Source organism: Gopherus evgoodei, chromosome 12, assembly GCF_007399415.2.
Source record: "Gopherus evgoodei ecotype Sinaloan lineage chromosome 12, rGopEvg1_v1.p, whole genome shotgun sequence".
NCBI classification, from domain to species: domain Eukaryota; kingdom Metazoa; phylum Chordata; order Testudines; family Testudinidae; genus Gopherus; species Gopherus evgoodei.
Genome location: NC_044333.1, coordinates 6006371 through 6025212, shown reverse-complemented (window position 1 = coordinate 6025212; position 18842 = coordinate 6006371). Strand labels below are relative to the sequence as shown.

At 49.8% G+C, this 18842-nt stretch overlaps 1 protein-coding gene across 1 annotated transcript in view; it reads right to left on the bottom strand.

Moving 5' to 3' along the window:
• PLEKHG4 (pleckstrin homology and RhoGEF domain containing G4) overlaps nt 1-18842 on the bottom strand; it is a 165706-nt gene that overhangs the window by 37469 nt on the left and 109395 nt on the right. Inside the window, exons 11-13 of the mRNA XM_030581850.1 lie at nt 17292-17430; nt 15865-15987; nt 12707-12898 (exon numbers count right to left, since the gene is read on the bottom strand). Of these exons, the coding sequence (XP_030437710.1) occupies nt 12707-12898; nt 15865-15987; nt 17292-17430 (454 nt within the window). The remainder of the gene's footprint in view (nt 1-12706; nt 12899-15864; nt 15988-17291; nt 17431-18842) is intronic.

Below are 18842 nucleotides of genomic sequence, written 5' to 3'. Positions count from 1 at the left end.
GTCTTGCACAAACCCTTGGCATGCTGGAGAAAACCTCGGCCTGGAGCCTTTAGAGTTGGGAATGGCTCACGGACTCATGGAGGGGTCTTTTCAGCATACAACAGAGGTTTACTTCATGCTAAATCCAAGCTACATAAGAGAGTAAGAAGTTCCATGAATGGAATGAGGGGGAGCAAAGACAACTGCGGAAACAATTTTACTTAGAGACATAAATGTAGAGAGACAAAAATTAGATGAGTGAGGCGAGAGCACGCGAGACCTGCTTGGGCTTGAGTGATATCTGAGATGGCTCCCATCTCTACTGGATCACAGGCCAGCAGCGGGTAGTAAGAGGACGAAGGGGTGGCGAAGGCCCTGTGCATCTCAGCACAGACACTAACTCTCCACAGCGAAACAATCCCCAATGCTTTAAGCTTTCACATGCCTCTTCGCTCGCTCGGCCTCTCCATTCTCCTCTAAAGCACAGTGTGGTGCTTTTAGGTCTTGAAACTGAGTAATCAGGGGATAGAACCCAGCACATGCTCAATAGTATAAGAACACGACAGGTCCTACTAGCACATTCAAGTGCAATTTTGGATCATCTGAGGACCAAACTCCTTGCATTTGGAGGTGATTCAAGCGGGTTCCCCAACCTGTTCTTGCGTCCATACGCATTGTTCTCATGGAGAGGGTCAAGAAGACCCTCATGTTCCTTCCTCACACTCGAAGGATCCAGCCACAGGTCAGTTCTTGCAGGACTGAGGCAGCACCATGACAGATCTGTTCATATGGTGCTTGGCTTGGGTGTGCACTGTCCTTAGCCAGCGTTGCAATGGCCACAGGGGAAGTCTGGCAAGCGGCATCGCAAAGGTACATGCTAATGTGTGCCCTAGTGTGACGAAGTGGGAATGTTCTTGATGTGTTCTTTGAGTGCTGAGTGGGGAGTGTTGGCCTGGGAAAGTTGCAGGGGTGTTTTGCTTGGATTGTGCATGGGATGGGAGACTTGCCTTGAGGGAGGATATCTGAGCACCAGGGCCGGCTCTGGCTCTTTTGCCACCCCAAGCAAAAAAAAAACCAAAATCTGCAGGGCGGGAAAAAAACCAAAACCCACGGGAATGCCACCCCTTGGAATCTGCCGCCCCAAGCAGAGCTGGCTCAGCTGGTGCCTGGAGCCGGCCCTGCTGAGCACGTAACATGAGAACCCAGGAAGGGGGTTGGAGGCCAGGTAACACCTCTGCCCGGGAAACTGGACAAAGGCTGGGGGAGGGGCCAGGAGAGGCTGAGTGAGAGGCTGGAGGGAGTTTCAGTTTGGAGCTGGCTGGGACAATGGAGGGGAGCCCCGATGAGGCTCTGGCCTCCCAACGGGGCTCTGGCCTCCCTGCCGCCCCTCCCAAGATGGACCTGACTGAGGGGGCCCTGTTGTCTGTACCTGCAAGACCTGTCTTGGACTCTGTTCCTGTCGTCTAAATAAACCTTCTGTTTTACTGGCTGGCTGAGAGTCCTGGGGAATCGCAGGAAGCCGGGGGTGCAGCGCCTTGTCTCCCCCCACACTCTGTGACACCTAGCAATCCAAGGCACGTGTGAACTGCTGTACATGGTCTTGCCCTTATATCATGTATGAAGAACTGTAGGGACCTGAATCTGTGCGGCAGAGCAGCCTGTGCTGGCTGTGATTTGAGCAGTGCTCCTATGAAATATATCCTCCGTGAGGGTGTGTAAGACAATTTCTCGTAGTTCACAAGGAGTCCTGGAGCTTGAAATGATGGAATGATGGAGGCAAGCGTTACCTCCTGAATCTGAGGCAGTGAATGCATTTGCTGAGTCTCCTCAGATGCAGCATAGGACAAAGACCAGTTCTTCTCTGGAATGAGGAGATACAAGGAGTAGGAGCCTCTTCCCCTGTATTCCTGAGGCACCTTCTCTATGGCTCCTAGACAGAGCAACGAGGCCACAGCTGATTGTAAAAGGCTCTCATGAGAAGGATCCCTGAAGAGGGATGGGGAAGGGAGATGGAACTGGATGGTATAGCTATGGGTGACGGTATCTATCATCGATTTGTCAATGATGATGGCCACCCTTGCCCCATGGAGCAAGCCGAGGTGGCTTCCAAAAGCAGTGCTCACTCAACTGATCTTGGTGCAGCTCTCAGCTGAGCTGGCAAATTTGCTGCCATGTGGCCAGAGTGATGTGCGTGGCCAGGGTTGGGGAGGGTTGATGTGCTCTACCATATCTTGGCCACATCCTGGACTGGTGGTGGTACGAAGGTGTCCCTTGTTTCTGTTGGTGCTGCTGTTGGGGTGGTGTGTTTTGCAGTATACACCAGATGTGTGTAGATTCACGGGGGCTGTAGGGCTGTCTTGGAGTCATCCAAGTTTTGGGCCCCCCACTACAGAAGGGACGTGGACAAATTGGAGAGAGTCCAGCGAAGGGCAATGAAAATGATTAGGGGGCTGGAGCACATGACTTGTGAGTAGAGGCTGAGGGAACTGGGATTGTTTAGTCTGCAGAAGAGAAGAGTGAGGGAGGATTTGACAGCAGCCTTCAACTACCTGAAGGGGGATTCAAAATAGGATGGAAATCGGCTGTTCTCAGTGGTGGCATAACAGAACAAGGAGCAATGGTCTCAAGTTGCAGTGGGGGAGGTCTAGGTTGGATATTAGAAAACACTATTTCACTGGGAAGGTGGTGAAGCACTGGAATGGATTCCCTAGGGAGGTGGTGGTATCTCTATCCTTAGAGGTTTTTAAGGTCAGTCTTGACAAAGCCCTGGCTGGGATGATTTAGTTGGGATTGGTCCTGCTTTGAGCAGGGGGTTGGACTAGAGGACGTCCTGAGGTCTCTTCCAACCCTGATTGTCATAAACAGATAGCTAAGGGTTAATGTCTCTTTCACCTGGAGCACCTGACCAGAGGACCAATCAGGAAACCGGATTTTTTCAACTTTGGGTGGAGGGAATTTGGTGTCTGAGGTCTTTGTTTTCTGGCTGCCTGCTTTCTCTGAGCTTTGGAGAAGTAGTTCTGCTTTCTAATCTTTTGTTTCTAAGTGTAAGGACAAAGAGATCAGATAGTAAGTTATATGGTTTCTTTTCTTTGGTAATTGCATGAATATAAGTGCTGGAGTGCTTTGATTTGTATTCTTTTTGAATAAGGCTGTTTATTCAATATTCTTTTAAGCAATTGACCCTGTATTCGTCATCTTAATACAGAGAGACCATTTGTAATTTTTCTTTCTTTTTTATATAAAGCTTTCTTTTAAGACCTGTTGGAGTTTTTTCTTTACTTCAGGGAAATTGAGTCTGTACTCACCAGGGAATTGGTGGGAGGAAGAAATCAGGGGAGATCGGTGTGTGTTGAATTGGCTAGCCTGATTTTGCATTCCCTCTGGGGGAATAGGAAAGTCCTTTTTGTTTCCAGGACCGGGAACGGAGAGGGGGAGTCACTCTGTTTGGATTCCCAGAGCTTGTGTCTGGGTATCTCTCCAGGAGCACCTGGAGGGGGGAAGGGAAAAAGGATTATTTCCCTTTGTTGTGAGACTCAAGGGATTTGGGTCTTGGGGTCCCCAGGGAAGGTTTTTCAGGGGGACCAGAGTGCCCCAAAACACTCTAATTTTTTGGGTGGTGGCAGCAAGTACCAGGTCCAAGCTGGTAACTAAGCTTGGAGGTTTTCATGCTAACCCCCATATTTTGGACGCTAAGGTCCAAATCTGGGACTAAGGTTATAACATGGTGTAGCAGCGGTTGGGAGATAGACAGAATCCAGAAGCCAGTAGGAATATTATATTTTTCTTTTCTCTGCTAAGGGCTTTTTAGCACAGAGAAACAGTTTGGTTTTAAAAGGGAACCAGAGAGAATTTTTTTTTTCTGCTCTCTCTGGCAGTTTGTGGCTTGCATGTTAAGCAAGAAGTCCTTAAGGTGCTATCACAAGTCTTTTGTCACACAATAGCACTCCCATTGAGAGTCATACCAGCACTATATAAATGCAAATAAAGTGGTTTTTCAGGTTTACTTAACATTGAAGATTAGCTAAAGGCACTGTTCCTAGGCAGACTTCAGGAGGCAACAGAGAGCCTGCAGTTCAGAAGAGAAACACCGGAGGGCACCCCAACACAAGAAAACAGGAACCATGTCTACCAAGGCAAAAATTGAGGCCGAAGACCAATTCAAAGAAGCTGAACACCGGCGACAACTGGAGCTAAAAGAAAAGGAAGAAAGCATCAAACTGGCAGCCTACCAAAGAGAACAGGCAGCCTTAGAGGCAGCACACAAAAGAAAACTAGAAGAAGAAGAGGTGGCCTACCGAAGGAAACAAGCAGAAGAAGAGTTGGCCCACCGCCGAGACATGGAAAAACACCAAAAAGAAATGGAAAAACAACAAAAAGAAATGGAAAAACAACAAAAAGAAAATGAAGAGAAGGAAAAACAGAGAAAGCATGAACTGGACTTGGCAAAAGCTGGGCTGCATGTGCCAGCCAACCCTAACAACCCGGCGCCAATTATTGCTCCACAGCACAGGAAATTTCCCACCTACAAGGCAGGTGATGACACCGAGGCCTTCTTGGAAAATTTTGAAAGAGCCTGTCTTGGGTACAGCATCCCCGAAGACCAGTACATGGTAGAATTAAGGCCACAACTCAGTGGACCTTTAGCAGAGGTGGCAGCTGAAATGCCTAAGCAGCAAATGAATGACTATAAACTTTTTCAAACCAAGGCCAGATACAGGATGGGGATAACCCCAGATCATGCCCGTCGGCGCTTCAGAACCCAAAAGTGGAAACCAGAGGTGTCATTTCCCAAACACGCCTACTACATTGCAAAAAACTATGAGGCCTGGATAACAGGAAACAACATTCAAACCTTGGAAGAACTGAACCTCCTCATACAAATGGAGCAGTTCTTGGATGGTGTTCCTGAAGACATCACACGGTACATACAAGATGGAAAACCCAAAGATCTCGCTGAGGCGGGGGAGATTGGAGCCAAATGGATGGAACTGGCAGAAAGCAAGAAAGCTACTGTCAAGGGGAATGATTACCACAGGGGGCACACAGACCATAAACCCTACAACCGAGGACAGCCAAAGACCCCACATACCACCCAAGTAAAGCCACAAACACCCTACTCTTCCACCTCACCAGTCTCCAGTAACTCACCTCGGCCCAGTGACCAATCAGATGGAAGATGCTTTAAGTGTAATGAACTGGGACATATCAAGGCCAACTGTCCCAAGAACACCATGCGAGTGCAATTCATTACACCACCATCACACCAAAGATCCCCAGGCCCAGATGCCTCTCAAATACTCTTGGAGCGAAGGGAAAATTTGAGAGTGGGCGGAAAGAAGGTTACTGCGTGGAGAGACACGGGGGCACAAGTGTCAGCTATCCACCAGTCCTTCATTGACCCCAAATTCATCAACCCAAAGGCCAAAGTTACAATTTACCCCTTCATGTCACAAGCTGTAGACTTGCCTACAGCTTGACTGCCTGTCCAGTACAAAGGCTGGTCAGGAATGTGGACTTTTGCAGTCTATGACAATTATCCTATCCCCATGCTACTGGGGGAAGACTTGGCCAACCAGGTGAGGCGGGCCAAGAGAGTGGGAATGGTTACACGTAGCCAAACCAGGCAAGCTTCCAGACCCATTCCTGTTCCTGAGCCGTCCACAGAGGCCCCATCTGTGTTACCAGAGACCCAGACAGAGGTAGTGGACCTGGATTCCATGCCTACCACTGAAACAGCCACAGCATCTCCAGTCCCAGGCCCGGAACTGGAACAGCAACCAGCACGAGCAAGTGCAACCACATCTTCAAACTCAACGCCAGAGGGCGCCAGCGAGCCAGAACTGGCAGAAGCACAAGACAGCCATACCCAAAAGGCTCAGCCAGAGCCTGAAATACCCTCAGGTGCACCAGCGGAGAGTGGTTCACCAGCAACGGAAACAACCCCATCACCTACATCGCTTCCAGAGGGACCAAGCCCAAGTCCACAGTCTGAGGAAGAACTGGTGACCCCAGCCTCAAGGGAACAGTTCCAGGCTGAGCAGGAAGCAGATGACAGCCTTCAGAAAGTGTGGGCGGCGGCACGGAGCGCTCCACCGCCTCTCAGCTCTTCTAATCGATCCCGGTTTGTTATAGACCAAGGACTTTTATACAAGGAAATTCTTTCTGGGGGACACCGGGAAGAATGGCAGCCGCAAAAACAGTTGGTGGTTCCAACTAAGTACCGGGGGAAGCTCTTAAGTTTAGCCCATGATCATCCCAGTGGCCATGCTGGGGTGAACAGAACCAAGGACCGGTTGGGGAAGTCCTTCCACTGGGAGGGGATGGGCAAGGATGTTGCCAAGTATGTCCGGTCTTGTGAGGTATGCCAAAGAGTGGGAAAGCCTCAAGACCAGGTCAAGGCCCCTCTCCAGCCACTCCCCATAATTGAGGTCCCATTTCAGCGAGTAGCTGTGGATATTCTGGGCCCTTTCCCAAAAAAGGCCCAGAGGAAAGCAGTACGTACTGACTTTAGTGGACTTTGCTACCCGATGGCCAGAAGCAGTCGCTCTAGGCAACACCAGGGCTAACACTGTGTGCCTGGCCTTAACAGACATCTTTGCCAGGGTAGGTTGGCCCTCCGACATCCTTACAGATTCAGGGTCTAATTTCCTGGCAGGGACCATGGAAAAACTGTGGGAAACTCATGGGGTGAATCACTTGGTTGCCACACCGTACCACCATCAAACCAATGGCCTGGTGGAAAGGTTCAATGGAACTTTGGGGTCCATGATACGAAAATTCATCAACGAATTCTCCAATAATTGGGACCTAGTGTTGCAGCAGTTGCTGTTTGCCTACAAGGCTGTACCACATCCCAGTTTAGGGTTTTCACCATTTGAACTTGTGTATGGTCACGAGGTTAAGGGGCCATTACAGTTGGTGAAGCAGCAATGGGAGGGGTTTACGCCTTCTCCAGGAACTAACATTCTGGACTTTGTAAGCAACCTACAAAGCACCCTCCGACACTCTTTAGCCCTTGCTAGAGAGAGCCTAAAGGATGCTCAGAAAGAGCAAAAGGCCTGGTATGACAGACATGCCAGAGAACGTTCTTTCAGGGTAGGAGACCAGGTTATGGTCTTGAAGGCGCAACAGGCCCGTAAGATGGAAGCATCATGGGAAGGGCCATTCACGGTCCAAGAGCGCCTGGGAGCTGTAAACTACCTCATAGCATTTCCCAATTCCTCACTAAAGCCTAAAGTATACCATGTTAATTCTCTCAAGCCTTTCTATTCCAGAGACTTACAGGTTTGTCAGTTTACAGTCCAGGGAGATGATGCTGAGTGGCCTGACGGTGTCTACTACGACGGGAAAAAAGACGGTGGCGTGGAAGAGGTGAACCTCTCAACCACCCTGGAACGTCTGCAGCGGCGACAAATCAAGGAGCTGTGCACTAGCTTCGCCCCATTGTTCTCAGCCACCCCAGGACGGACTGAACGGGCATACCACTCCATTGATACAGGTAATGCTCACCCAATCAGAACCCCACCCTACCGGGTGTCTCCTCATGCCCAAGCTGCTATAGAACGGGAGATCCAGAACATGCTACAGATGGGTATAATCCGCTCATCTACCAGTGCATGGGCATCTCCAGTGGTTCTGGTACCCAAACCAGATGGGGAAATACGCTTTTGCGTGGACTACCGTAAGCTAAATGCTGTAACTCGTCCGGACAACTATCCAATGCCACGCACTGATGAGCTATTGGAGAAGTTGGGACGTGCCCAGTTCATCTCTACAATAGACTTAACCAAAGGGTACTGGCAAGTACCGCTAGATGAACCTGCCAAGGAGAGGTCAGCATTCGTCACCCATGCGGGGGTGTATGAATTCAATGTCCTTCCTTTCGGCCTTCGAAATGCACCCGCCACCTTCCAGAGGCTGGTAGATGGTCTACTAGCTGGACTGGGAGAATTTGCAGTTGCCTACCTCGATGATGTGGCCATTTTTTCAGACTCCTGGCCCGAACACCTACTACACCTGGAAAAGGTCTTTCAGCGCATCAGGCAGGCAGGACTAACTGTTAAGGCCAAAAAGTGTCAAATAGGCCAAAACAGAGTGACCTACCTGGGGCACCAGGTGGGTCGAGGAACCATAAACCCCCTACAGGCCAAGGTGGATGCTATCCAAAAGTGGCCTGTCCCAAGGTCAAAAAAACAGGTCCAATCCTTCTTAGGCTTGGCCGGATACTACAGGCGATTTGTACCACACTACAGCCAAATCGCTGCCCCATTGACCGACCTAACCAAAAAGACCCAGCCAAATGCCGTTAAGTGGACTGATGAGTGTCAAAAAGCCTTTACCCAACTTAAGGCAACGCTCATATCTGACCCTGTGCTCAGGGCCCCGGACTTTGACAAGCCTTTCCTAGTAACCACAGATGCATCTGAGCGTGGTATAGGAGCAGAGCTCATGCAGGAAGCAACAGATCACAACTTCCATCCTGTCGTGTTTCTCAGCAAGAAACTGTCTGAGAGGGAAAGTCACTGGTCAGTCAGTGAAAAGGAATGCTATGCCATTGTGTACGCCCTGGAAAAGCTACGCCCATATGTTTGGGGACGGCGGTTCAAACTACAAACTGACCATGCTGCACTAAAGTGGCTTCATACTGCCAAGGGAAACAACAAGAAACTTCTTCGTTGGAGTTTAGCTCTCCAAGATTTTGATTTTGAAATTCAACACATCACAGAAGCTTCTAACAAAGTTGCTGATGCTCTCTCCCGTGAGAGTTTCCCAGAATTCAGTAGTTAAAAAGTGTTCTTAAAATGTAGAAATCTGTTAGTTACATACTTAGGAGTATATGTAAAGGTGCATGTGTTGTATAGGAGCAATGGTCTCAAGTTGCAGTGGGGGAGGTCTAGGTTGGATATTAGGAAACACTATTTCACTGGGAAGGTGGTGAAGCACTGGAATGGGTTCCCTAGGGAGGTGGTGGTATCTCTATCCTTAGAGGTTTTTAAGGTCAGTCTTGACAAAGCCCTGGCTGGGATGATTTAGTTGGGATTGGTCCTGCTTTGAGCAGGGGGTTGGACTAGAGGACGTCCTGAGGTCTCTTCCAACCCTGATATTCTATGATTCTATTTTAGCCATGGACCTAGCAGAGGTGTCAGCTGTATTCAGTAAGGTTTGCAGGCAAGTCTTTGTCACTAGCTTGTTCCTCTTTTACAATGTCCTTAAACGCCTGTCTAGCCTTGTGAGGCAGTTTGACTGATGAATAGCATCACTCTGTCCCATGTTAGAAAACTGCATTTGGCTAGTAGGGTTTGGAAATTAGTGACTTGTAGCTGGAGTGATGCAGAGGAATGGGACTTTCTCTCAAACAGCTCCAGTTGTTTGGGATCTTTATCTTTCAGTGGATCTTGGTCAAGTTGGGATTACTTGAGATCTGGGTTTGGGGAGGGGGGTGAATAAAAGTCCCCCCCAAAGTGGCACCTGCATGGACACAGATGACGACTTTCCTGCCTGGATGAATGATCTCAGACCACTGCTCGGTTCGCCTTCCTTTCTCCACTTGAACCAGAAATCACAGGACTCAAGCATCGCCTCCGACAACAATCTCTGAGAATGGTGTCGTGCCCAGAAGAGCCAGACTCGAACACCCCCATTCAGGTCAAAACCCGACCATCCAGCACTCTGTCCAGCAGATAGGCAACTCCAAGGCGTGGGCAGAGAAGTCAGCACCAAGTGAAGGAGTGCAGGTACAGACAGCCCATGCTACGGTTGTCAGCACACACCACACTGCTAGTTTCTATCCTGCTGGGAACCCGGGGGGGGGGGGCGTGGGCCTGCCCTGCCCTTTGTGCCCTTGTGGCAGTGCATGAGGAGCTGGGGGGGGGAGCAGGGGCGCATGCACAGCCTCATGGGTGCTGCTAAAGAATCTGTCCTCGCGCACTTGAGGCACACGTACACCAACACTGGGATCCACACGGACACATACTCAGAGAAGCAACCCCCACCCTTCCTTCCCTCAGCAGGGGCAGGATGGGAAGCCTCCTCTTCCACCAGCCCAGCCTTTGTCAGGCACCAAGAACTGCTGTTATAAACAAAGTGCAGACAAGGGGAAACATTCAGCTTGGCCTTAGCTGCATCCTCTGAGGAGTGAGGGAGAAGGAATGCAGCCAGCCTAGTGTGTGAGCTGCCTGCGGCCTGGCCCCAGCTCAGGCTGCTTTACCGCACAGACCTTTCCTCCAACTGCTTGTCCTTGGCCTCTGATAAACCCTTCAGGCAATTCTGGTCTGCCCAGTGATTCCCATCCTTGGGGCGGGGCTGCCCCTCCGAACGTGCATGCTGCAAAGGGCTCTGGGACACTGAATGCTGGAATCATTCACCCATGCAACCTTTAATGGCCTCAGTCAAGTCAGGCCTGAGAGTAGGATCCAAAGGACAGGTCTTTAGGGGTCTGCCAAGTGGTGAAGCACTGCCCTGCTCTCACATCCTGCCCCCAATATCCCAGTGAGCACTTTCCCACCACAGGAAGCCCTCATCTGGGACAGCAGCCCGCAGATTTCCTGAGGTGGAATTCACTTCTCTCACAGTATGTGCATGGGCCAACCACACAATCCCTTTGGAAGCCTGGGCTCCATTCTTCTGGCACCCACCATATTCTGCAGCACCAAGGAGACTCTCGAACCCACAGAACATGCGGCCTGACTGCTCATCTCCAGACCACGTGACCTAGCACGTGATCTAGCACAGTTTATGGGGAAGATGACCAGGGATGCTGCTAATACCAGCCTCCTGCCACTGCGCCATCCAGGCTTGGGCTTATCAAGGAGGCCTTTTAGGGGTCAGGGAGCCACCAAGAAGAGCAGAAGGTAGTTGTGTGAGATCAGAAAGGCCCGGCAATGGAAGAGAGTAAATTAATTTAGACTTAACTTCTGTTCTTCCCTCTCCACATCATACCATGCCTCTGACTTTGCCCTTGCCTTTGGCAGGCAGGATGGATTTGAGATAGAGGTCTAATGTAATCATCTCATGAAACTTCAAACTGTTCCGTCAAGTTTTGCATTCACCAATGCACCTGCAGAGCTTGTAAGACAAGCTTCCATCCCCATGCTGCAAATGTAACCCACACACCTCCTGGGTGTGGTGTGCTGTCCCATCTAGTGGCACCGAGACGTCTTAGAGAGAGATTAATGAGTCTGTGTTACAGCCTTAGCTAACAGCCAGAGATTTTTAGCTCTTGTGGTAAAGGCTCATGATTTAGCTCCAGAGGCCCCAAGTTCGATCCTGCCTGCCGACGAACAGGGTCTGTTAGTGTTACAAGTGGGGACTCATCCAGGATTTCAACTGGGGAGTCTCTGAAGCTTGGGACGTGCTTCCTCAGCTAGGAGAAGTATGTAACCCCACACTCCTTCTGGATGTGGTGTTCTGTCCCATCTAATGGCACCAAGACCACTTGGAAATAGATTGATGAGTCTGCTTTACAGCCTTAGCTAAGAGCCACATGGCTTTTGGCTCATGCATTTAGCTCCAGAGGTCCCAGTCTCAATCCCATTAACGGACTTAACCTCCATGAATTTATGTAGCTCTCTTTTAAACCCTGTTATGCACGTGTAACCTCCCCTCAATGAAGGAGCAAGGGCAGAGCATAGCCCGGGGTGGGGGAACACGCATGTGCAGAGACTGTCACCAAACAACCACCCTGTTTACTGCCACACAGCAACATCCTGGGCCACTTCCTCTTCACCCCTTCATGCTGGAGCCTGTTTCTGAATGTTTTTGTGTTCAGCAGCATTCACACACACACACCCCGAACACCTCTGGCTGCCAAGGCAATTCAGAGAGACGGCGTCTAAGCGGCGCCTACATCTGGAACAGCTTAACTGGAAGGGTCTGATTCTTTCTGGAATTTGAGAACTTCAATACACAGTGTTTGTACAACTGGGAAATAAACAGAACACGGGGTCATTTGCCTTTTACACTCGTCAAGGATTTTTAAATGTACATGGAAACTCATTTCTGCATCGGCGACCTCAGAAACTAACCTGCACCAAGCCCCCCATGGCAGCAGACTGTGTTTACGTCATAGCAAAGGAGCAAGAATTCTGGGCACTCAGGACTCCTGTACAATGTGCACGGCACCTGGCCTCCCCATGCCATTTGTTCCAACTCACTCCCCATGGGCCTCACCAACCCTCCAGGATCGTCCAGGAATTAAAGACTAATATTTAGTTAAATATTATATCATGTGATGAAACCTCCAGGAATACATCCAAACAAAATTGGCAACCCTACTCACCAGCCAGCTGCCATCACCCCCGAGGTTCGGGGCACTATGTTCTCAGACCTGGTTTCGTTGCATGGACTTGCCCAGAACAGAGAACTGGCTCTTTTTATGGTTGCAGATGAAGGGGCTGCATGACACATCAACACATGTAACTGTCCACAACATGAAGGACACATTATTCAGCAGAACACCAGCATTGCCATGGCCTGGAAGCCTCCTCTGCGCTGAAAGGCAGGACACCAGAACTCTGGTCCCTTGGGCTCCAAGCTAACTGCTCAAGGACTCTTCTATCCAACTGACACTGGTGCTGACTGTAAGGATGTGCCCACCACATCGGGCCTGGAGATTAGAAGAATTAGACCAGAGGAAAACTATGGGGTCTTCCCTCTATTCCCCATTGAAAATGTCTTTTCATGGGCACATATCTTCCCCTACTCAAAGCTCAGTGCTTTGTTTCCTTACCTTGTCGAAGAATTCGTACAGCCTGACTGTCTCTCCAATCCGACTTCTGGTGTCATCCAGTTGGGTGCAGAACTCCTCCAGCTCATTTCTATATGTCTGCAGCTTGAGTCCATAAACATGCAAGTCTGCAGAGGAAAAATCTTCCCACCTGTCCAGCTTCTTTAACACTTCCTGTCCCCTTCTACAATATTCCTGAAAGAAAATTGCAGTTGTGGATAAGTGTGCTGCACTGGAGACCTGGAAATACAGACCACAGGAGACTTCCAAAGCCCCTGGGAACCATTAGGACTAGCTAAACCCAGCGGCAGCTCCAGGCACCAGCGCACCATATACATGCCCGAGGTTGCAAGCCATGGGGGGTGCCCTGCCGGTCCCTGTGAGGGCGGCTGTCAGGCAGCCTTCAGCGGCTTGCCTACAGGAGGTCCGCCAGTCCTGCAGATTCGGCAGCAATTCGGCAGCAGGGACGCCGAATCTGCGGGACCGGGGGATCTCCCGCAGGCAAGCCGCCAAATCCACGGGACCAGGGACCTCCCACAGGCAAGCCGCCAAATCCACAGGACCGGGGACCTCCCATAGGGAAGCCGCTGAAGGCAGCCTGCCTGCCGTGCTTGGGACGGAAGAGATGCAAAACAGTAGCTCTCTCGGGCATTCATTCTTTATCAGCACCCCATTAAATTGGGAAGTTCAGATTAGATGCAGTGAATCTGTAGCTTCAGCATAAAATTTCTGCATAACAACAGGCTACTTAGGATGAAAGAAATGGAAGTGTTTCAAGAACCTAAAGTGAGTTCAAAAAATCCATGACACATCCCGGAAATGTCTGTAAACATTCCCGTCCCATGAACAGACATGTGACTCATCCACTGAGCTGTACACACAATAACTGTCTTGTAGACGGCTTGGAAGTGGTGAGCTTTCCAGAGGAATTTGCCTGAGGAGGCAGCCCCAGCTTGGAGAACCAGGACCAGGAAGGTGTTTTATACATGTAAGCAGGGTCTGAATGAGCTCTCTCCTGACACCTAGTGGTGAACTGGGGTGGGGAGCGGGGGAAGACTTCAGGAGAAGACTGTATTTGAACAGACAAACCTACTCTGCCAAAGTATCAATTTTGGCTGGTTTTGGGTTACAAGTCACTTCAGTTCTGATCGCAGGAGTAATGAAAAATTGTTATCTGGATTGTAAGAGTAAAGGGCAGCAGAACTGTACTTACCATGCCCTGATTGAGGGAGTCCCCTAAGCTGGACCCCACTGCTAAGCAAGGCATGGGGATGCCAAGTCTTGGTGAAAGTCAGAGGGGGCAGGGGCAGGGGTTGCTTCCTGGTGGCGTGAACTCTGCTTAATAAGCCCTGGGCACCATTTGACCCACCCCTCTCCAGTATTTAAAGACAGAGCTGATCAGGCTCAGGGGAGAGTCCTTGTTTCTGTTCAGTGATCACTCAAGCTGACAGCCCTGACAATCAGGTCTCAGGGCCAAGCCTTGTAGGCTATATCTACATGACAGAGTTAAGTCAACGCAAGTTACACTGACAATCATACACTGCTATAATTACATCGCTTATGCATGTTCACACAACGCTCCTTATGTGGGCGGACCTGGTGAGGGGACACTGTTGCAGGGAAAGACAACAGCACCAGCAGTGAGGTTCCCCGCTGCCTAGTGAAATCGCTAAGAGCCGGGCAGAGCGGCGGAACCCCAGAACACAATAGTGCACAGCTGGCAGCGAGCAGCAGCAATAACAACAGTGGCAGCAAGTGGCCAGCGGGGGCAGAGTACCTACGCGAATGCATCTCTGAACTCTTGGCCTTCGCTGACTGCAGACTACCAACCACGAGGGCCATCCCCAGCTATTCTGGGGCCCTATGCAGCCCTCCCCCCTCGCAGGGGGGGGGGCGGCCTCTGCTGGAGGGAGTTGGGGGGGCTGGTCTGAGGCCTCCACGGGGGGGGAGGACCCCAGGCCTCCGCAGGGGGGAACTACCACCCAGCACTCACCAGCAGCGTGTCTGGGGTTGGGTCGCTGCATTCCCGCCGCCGGTGAGTGCAGCTCTGGTCCTGCTGCAGAGCTCAGGGGAGTGGGGGCGGGGCGGGGCTGAGGCAGGGAAGGGGTGCGGGCGGAGCAGGCAGAGCAGGGGTGGGAAGAGGTGGAGCAGAGGCTGGAGCAGCACGCAGTTGCACAGGGCACGAGGAAATTTGGTGCCCCAAATTTCCTGGTGCCCTATGCAGCTGCGTACTTTGCACATGGGTAAGGGTGGCCCTGCAACCGTGAGTGGTGTATTGAAGGGACAGTCATTCATTGGACTTTCACACCGAAAGGTGGGAAACTGAGGCAAAAGACACTGCCCAATGTACTGTGGAGTGGGTGTTCACTTAAGGAGTACAAGCTTTTGAATCGGCATTGCAGTATTTTCCCAAATGAATGCCGTTTCCTCTCACTTCAATAAAAAGTTTTCTTTTGTCATACACAGAGCCAGTGCTTGCCAGCAGAGAAGTACTGCCTCCAAGAGGCACCCGGGGTGAAGTTTAGTTTTCTCAGATTACTGGGTGGAGGCTCGAGCCAATTCTGTTTTGTAATGTTAAGAGGACCCCTGGATATTGAACCCGGCCCTGGTTGCTGCTGAAACCGCTTAGCGGAAGGGTTACAAACATATGGACGGTATGGAAAAAGTCCTGGAGTGAGTGATGGGCAAAGGAAAGGAATGGGAAGGCGATGCGGGAGGCAGACATCGCTGGCAGTTTGGAGAGGGGACAGGGGAATGTGACAGGAGGCATCAGGAAGGTCCAGGTGGCGTTGTTCAGAGACACAGATGTAACTTACATAAAGTCTCTCTCTGAAACACGTGTTCAATGAAATCCTCAGCCCACGTAGGCAGAGACTAAGGCAGACTCCACTCCACAGCCTTCCAGGAGGAATAGCTCACTCAGCGCTATCCACAAATGTGTTGTGTCTCCAGCCTTGAGTGTACGGCTCACTCTGTCCCAGTGTAGGTCAGAGGTCGTTTAAGCCTGATCTGTGGGATGTGCCCCCAGCACGGTTTCAGCACACACTATGAATCAACCTGGCACGCGGCGCCCGCCAGCCAATTCCCCTATTGTGGCAAGCAGGGGTGTTCTTTCCCACCACAAACTGTTCTGCCCCTCTTTCCAATTCGAGAACACTTACACTGGCAACAAGATCAAATTCCCTGAACTGCTTTTGTGCTCGAAGCAGCAGCTCCAAAGAATCATCCAGGTCAATCATTTCCTTTAGCTGCTTCCCGCCAACGTTCTCGATCCAAATGCTGACCTAGGAGAAAAAGGGGAAAATAGTTGTGCTATTCGTCACTCAGTGCTGTTGTGCAAGGCAGGCCCTTGTGTGGAAAGAGCAGAGAGCTTCTCTGCTGAGGTTGGTCATTTAATCATTGGAAAGAATGCATGAGCATTTCTCTCCAAATCTCAGCATTTCAGTGTATGCCTCCTGCTTTACACATGGACCTTTTCCACATTAGGTCTCTGGATAATTGCTACGCTCCGCTGTTGCTCACAGGGCCTTAGGCATAAGCAAAGTGAGTGGCTGCTTGAGGTCTGTGCTTCTGGGCAAACAGCAGTCGGATGAAAGCTCTGCAACTCCTGGGCTGGTCCTATCTTCCTACTGCTCCTGCTGCCAAAGCTCCTTTTGCTGCCACATCTCCTGCGCCCCACTCCAACTTCTGCCCGGCAGAAGGATGAGGAGCAACGGCATTACCGTGAACACAGCAATGGAGTCGCACCTATGTGGTTATCTGGGGCCCTATATCTGCTGTTTTATTTCTGAACACAGTGCCCAATATAATCTCTGGTGTCCATGTTATTCCTAGCAGCTCCTCATCACAGGCCAATCACTGACACTGGGCTCATCTCCTCAGGGATAGTCAGACTTTGTCACCTGGCTAAGGACTGTGTTGATCTTCATCTGCCTTCCCTACAAACACCCTCCCTAATCCCGTTCCCACCTTGGGGGCTGAGATGGCTCTGCTCACTCTGAACGGATGGAACGAGCCCCCATTGGCCTCCTCTGACACAGGGGAAGGGTTCCTCAGCGGTACCTCCAGAAGAGTTTCTCTGCAGTGCACCATGGGAAACACCATGTGTTTGTGCTCCTGGCCAGGAGGCCTCTGCACTCTAAGGGAGTAATCTGATTTCCACCAGTGTGTATCAGAGGGAACCTTACTAACATTAATGGGGTTATACTAGGTCGAACTGGTATGAAGGTCACATGCTTGGGGCTGGACTTTCCGAAGTGCTGAGCATACAGAGTACCTGCTGACTTGGTGCTCAGCACATCTGAAAAGCTAGCCCCAAGTCTGTATGTCTCGTTAGCACAGGAATGCCGGGTCCCTGAATGCTATCAGGTGGGTAGTGCCCATCTCAACCTGGGCAGAAACTACTAAATGCCAAGTTGCTTATGGAGTGTTTTTGTGATCTGAAGGCATGTCCCTTTGGGACCCTTTCTGTGTTAATTTACTACCACCTGGTTCAAACCCTGACGTAAACTGGGATTAAATACTTGGCCACCTTTGTGGGACATGCAGTCAAGGCTAATCACTACAACCAATGACAAACTGGTCTTACCTCCCTAAAACCTTCTTCAAAAGCCTCGAATTCCATCACTAGCTCCAGCTCCTGGATGCGTTTGTTTGACAACATCACCAGTAGGTGGACACCCTCATCCACTCGGTTATAAAGTGTCCTAGCAGCATCTAGAGCATCTCTGAAAGGGAACACAAATCCAGTCAGCGTGTTTCACATTCTTATTCATATTTCATACCTATATATGACTTGGGTATTGGCAGCCCCTGAGGGTATGTCCACCCAGCAAAGAAAAACCGGTGGCTGGCGCCGACTTGTGCTGTGGGTCTTTGTAGACTTCTGGGCTCGGGCTTGAGACCTGACTCTAGGACCCTGCAGGGTGGGAGGGTCCCAGCCACAGGTTTTTCTTTGCTGTGTAGACATACCCTCAGTCACCCTTCATCTAGAAGTTTCTTGTCATACAAGAACAAAGTACATCACAATATATATTAGAGAACAGCAGGGCACTTTCACTGCTTCAGCTTACAGTACTAGCATTCCAATAGCCATGTCATTGCATTCTGTTCCGGAACAGAGAAAGAGATCCTACCAAGGAACCAGGGGTTCTTCACAGTACTTCATTCCAAAGCTTACGTGGTCTGCAAGGGGCACTCAATTTTTTGACCCAAAATTTAGACTTTGTACAAATGTGGAACCGAATCAAATGCCTTTCTGAAATCCAAGTAAATTATATCTATTGCACTTCTTTTGTCTAAAAAATCAGTTATCTTCTGAAAGAAAGAGAGCAGGTTGGTCTGGCACAATGTATCTTTTGTGAAACCATGTGTTTTATCCCAGTTCCTATTTACCTCTATGTCCTTAACTACTTTCTCTACAAAATTTGTTCTATAACCTTGAATGCAACTGAGGTCAAACTAACAGGCTGGATCACTTTTTTCCTTTTCTTAAAAATAGGTACTGTACTAACAACCCTTCAGCCACAGGGTACGACCCCTCAGTTTACAGATTCATTAAAAATCCTTGCTACTGGGTTTGCAATTTCATGCGCCAGTTCCATTAATATTCCTGGATGAAGATTATCCAGGTCTTCTGGATTTAGTACCATTAAGCTGTTTGAGTTTGACTTCAACCTCAGATGCAGTAATTTCTCTTTCCATATACTCATTTCCATTTGCTACCCTGCCATTATCCCTGAGATCCTCATTATCCTTATTAAAATCTGAGGCAAAGTATTCATTTATGTGTTGGGCCATGCCTAGATTATCTTTAATCTTCACTCTATCCTCAGTGCTTAGCAGTTCCACTTCTTTTTTCCTTGTTTTTTTTTTATTTATATGACTACAGAACCTTTAACTTCTTGTTTTAATTTCCTTTCCAAGGTTCAACTGTGATTGGCTTTTGGCAATTCTCACTTTTCCCCTATACTTTCTGACCTGCAAGATGTAGCTTTCTTTACTGATCCATCCCATCTTCCATTCCTTCGAGGCTTTCTGCTTTTTCTTAATAACCTGTTTGAGATGCTTGCTCATCCAACTCTGTAAGCCTTCCCTAACAATTTTTCCCTTTTACTTGGGATACAGGCTTCAGATAGCT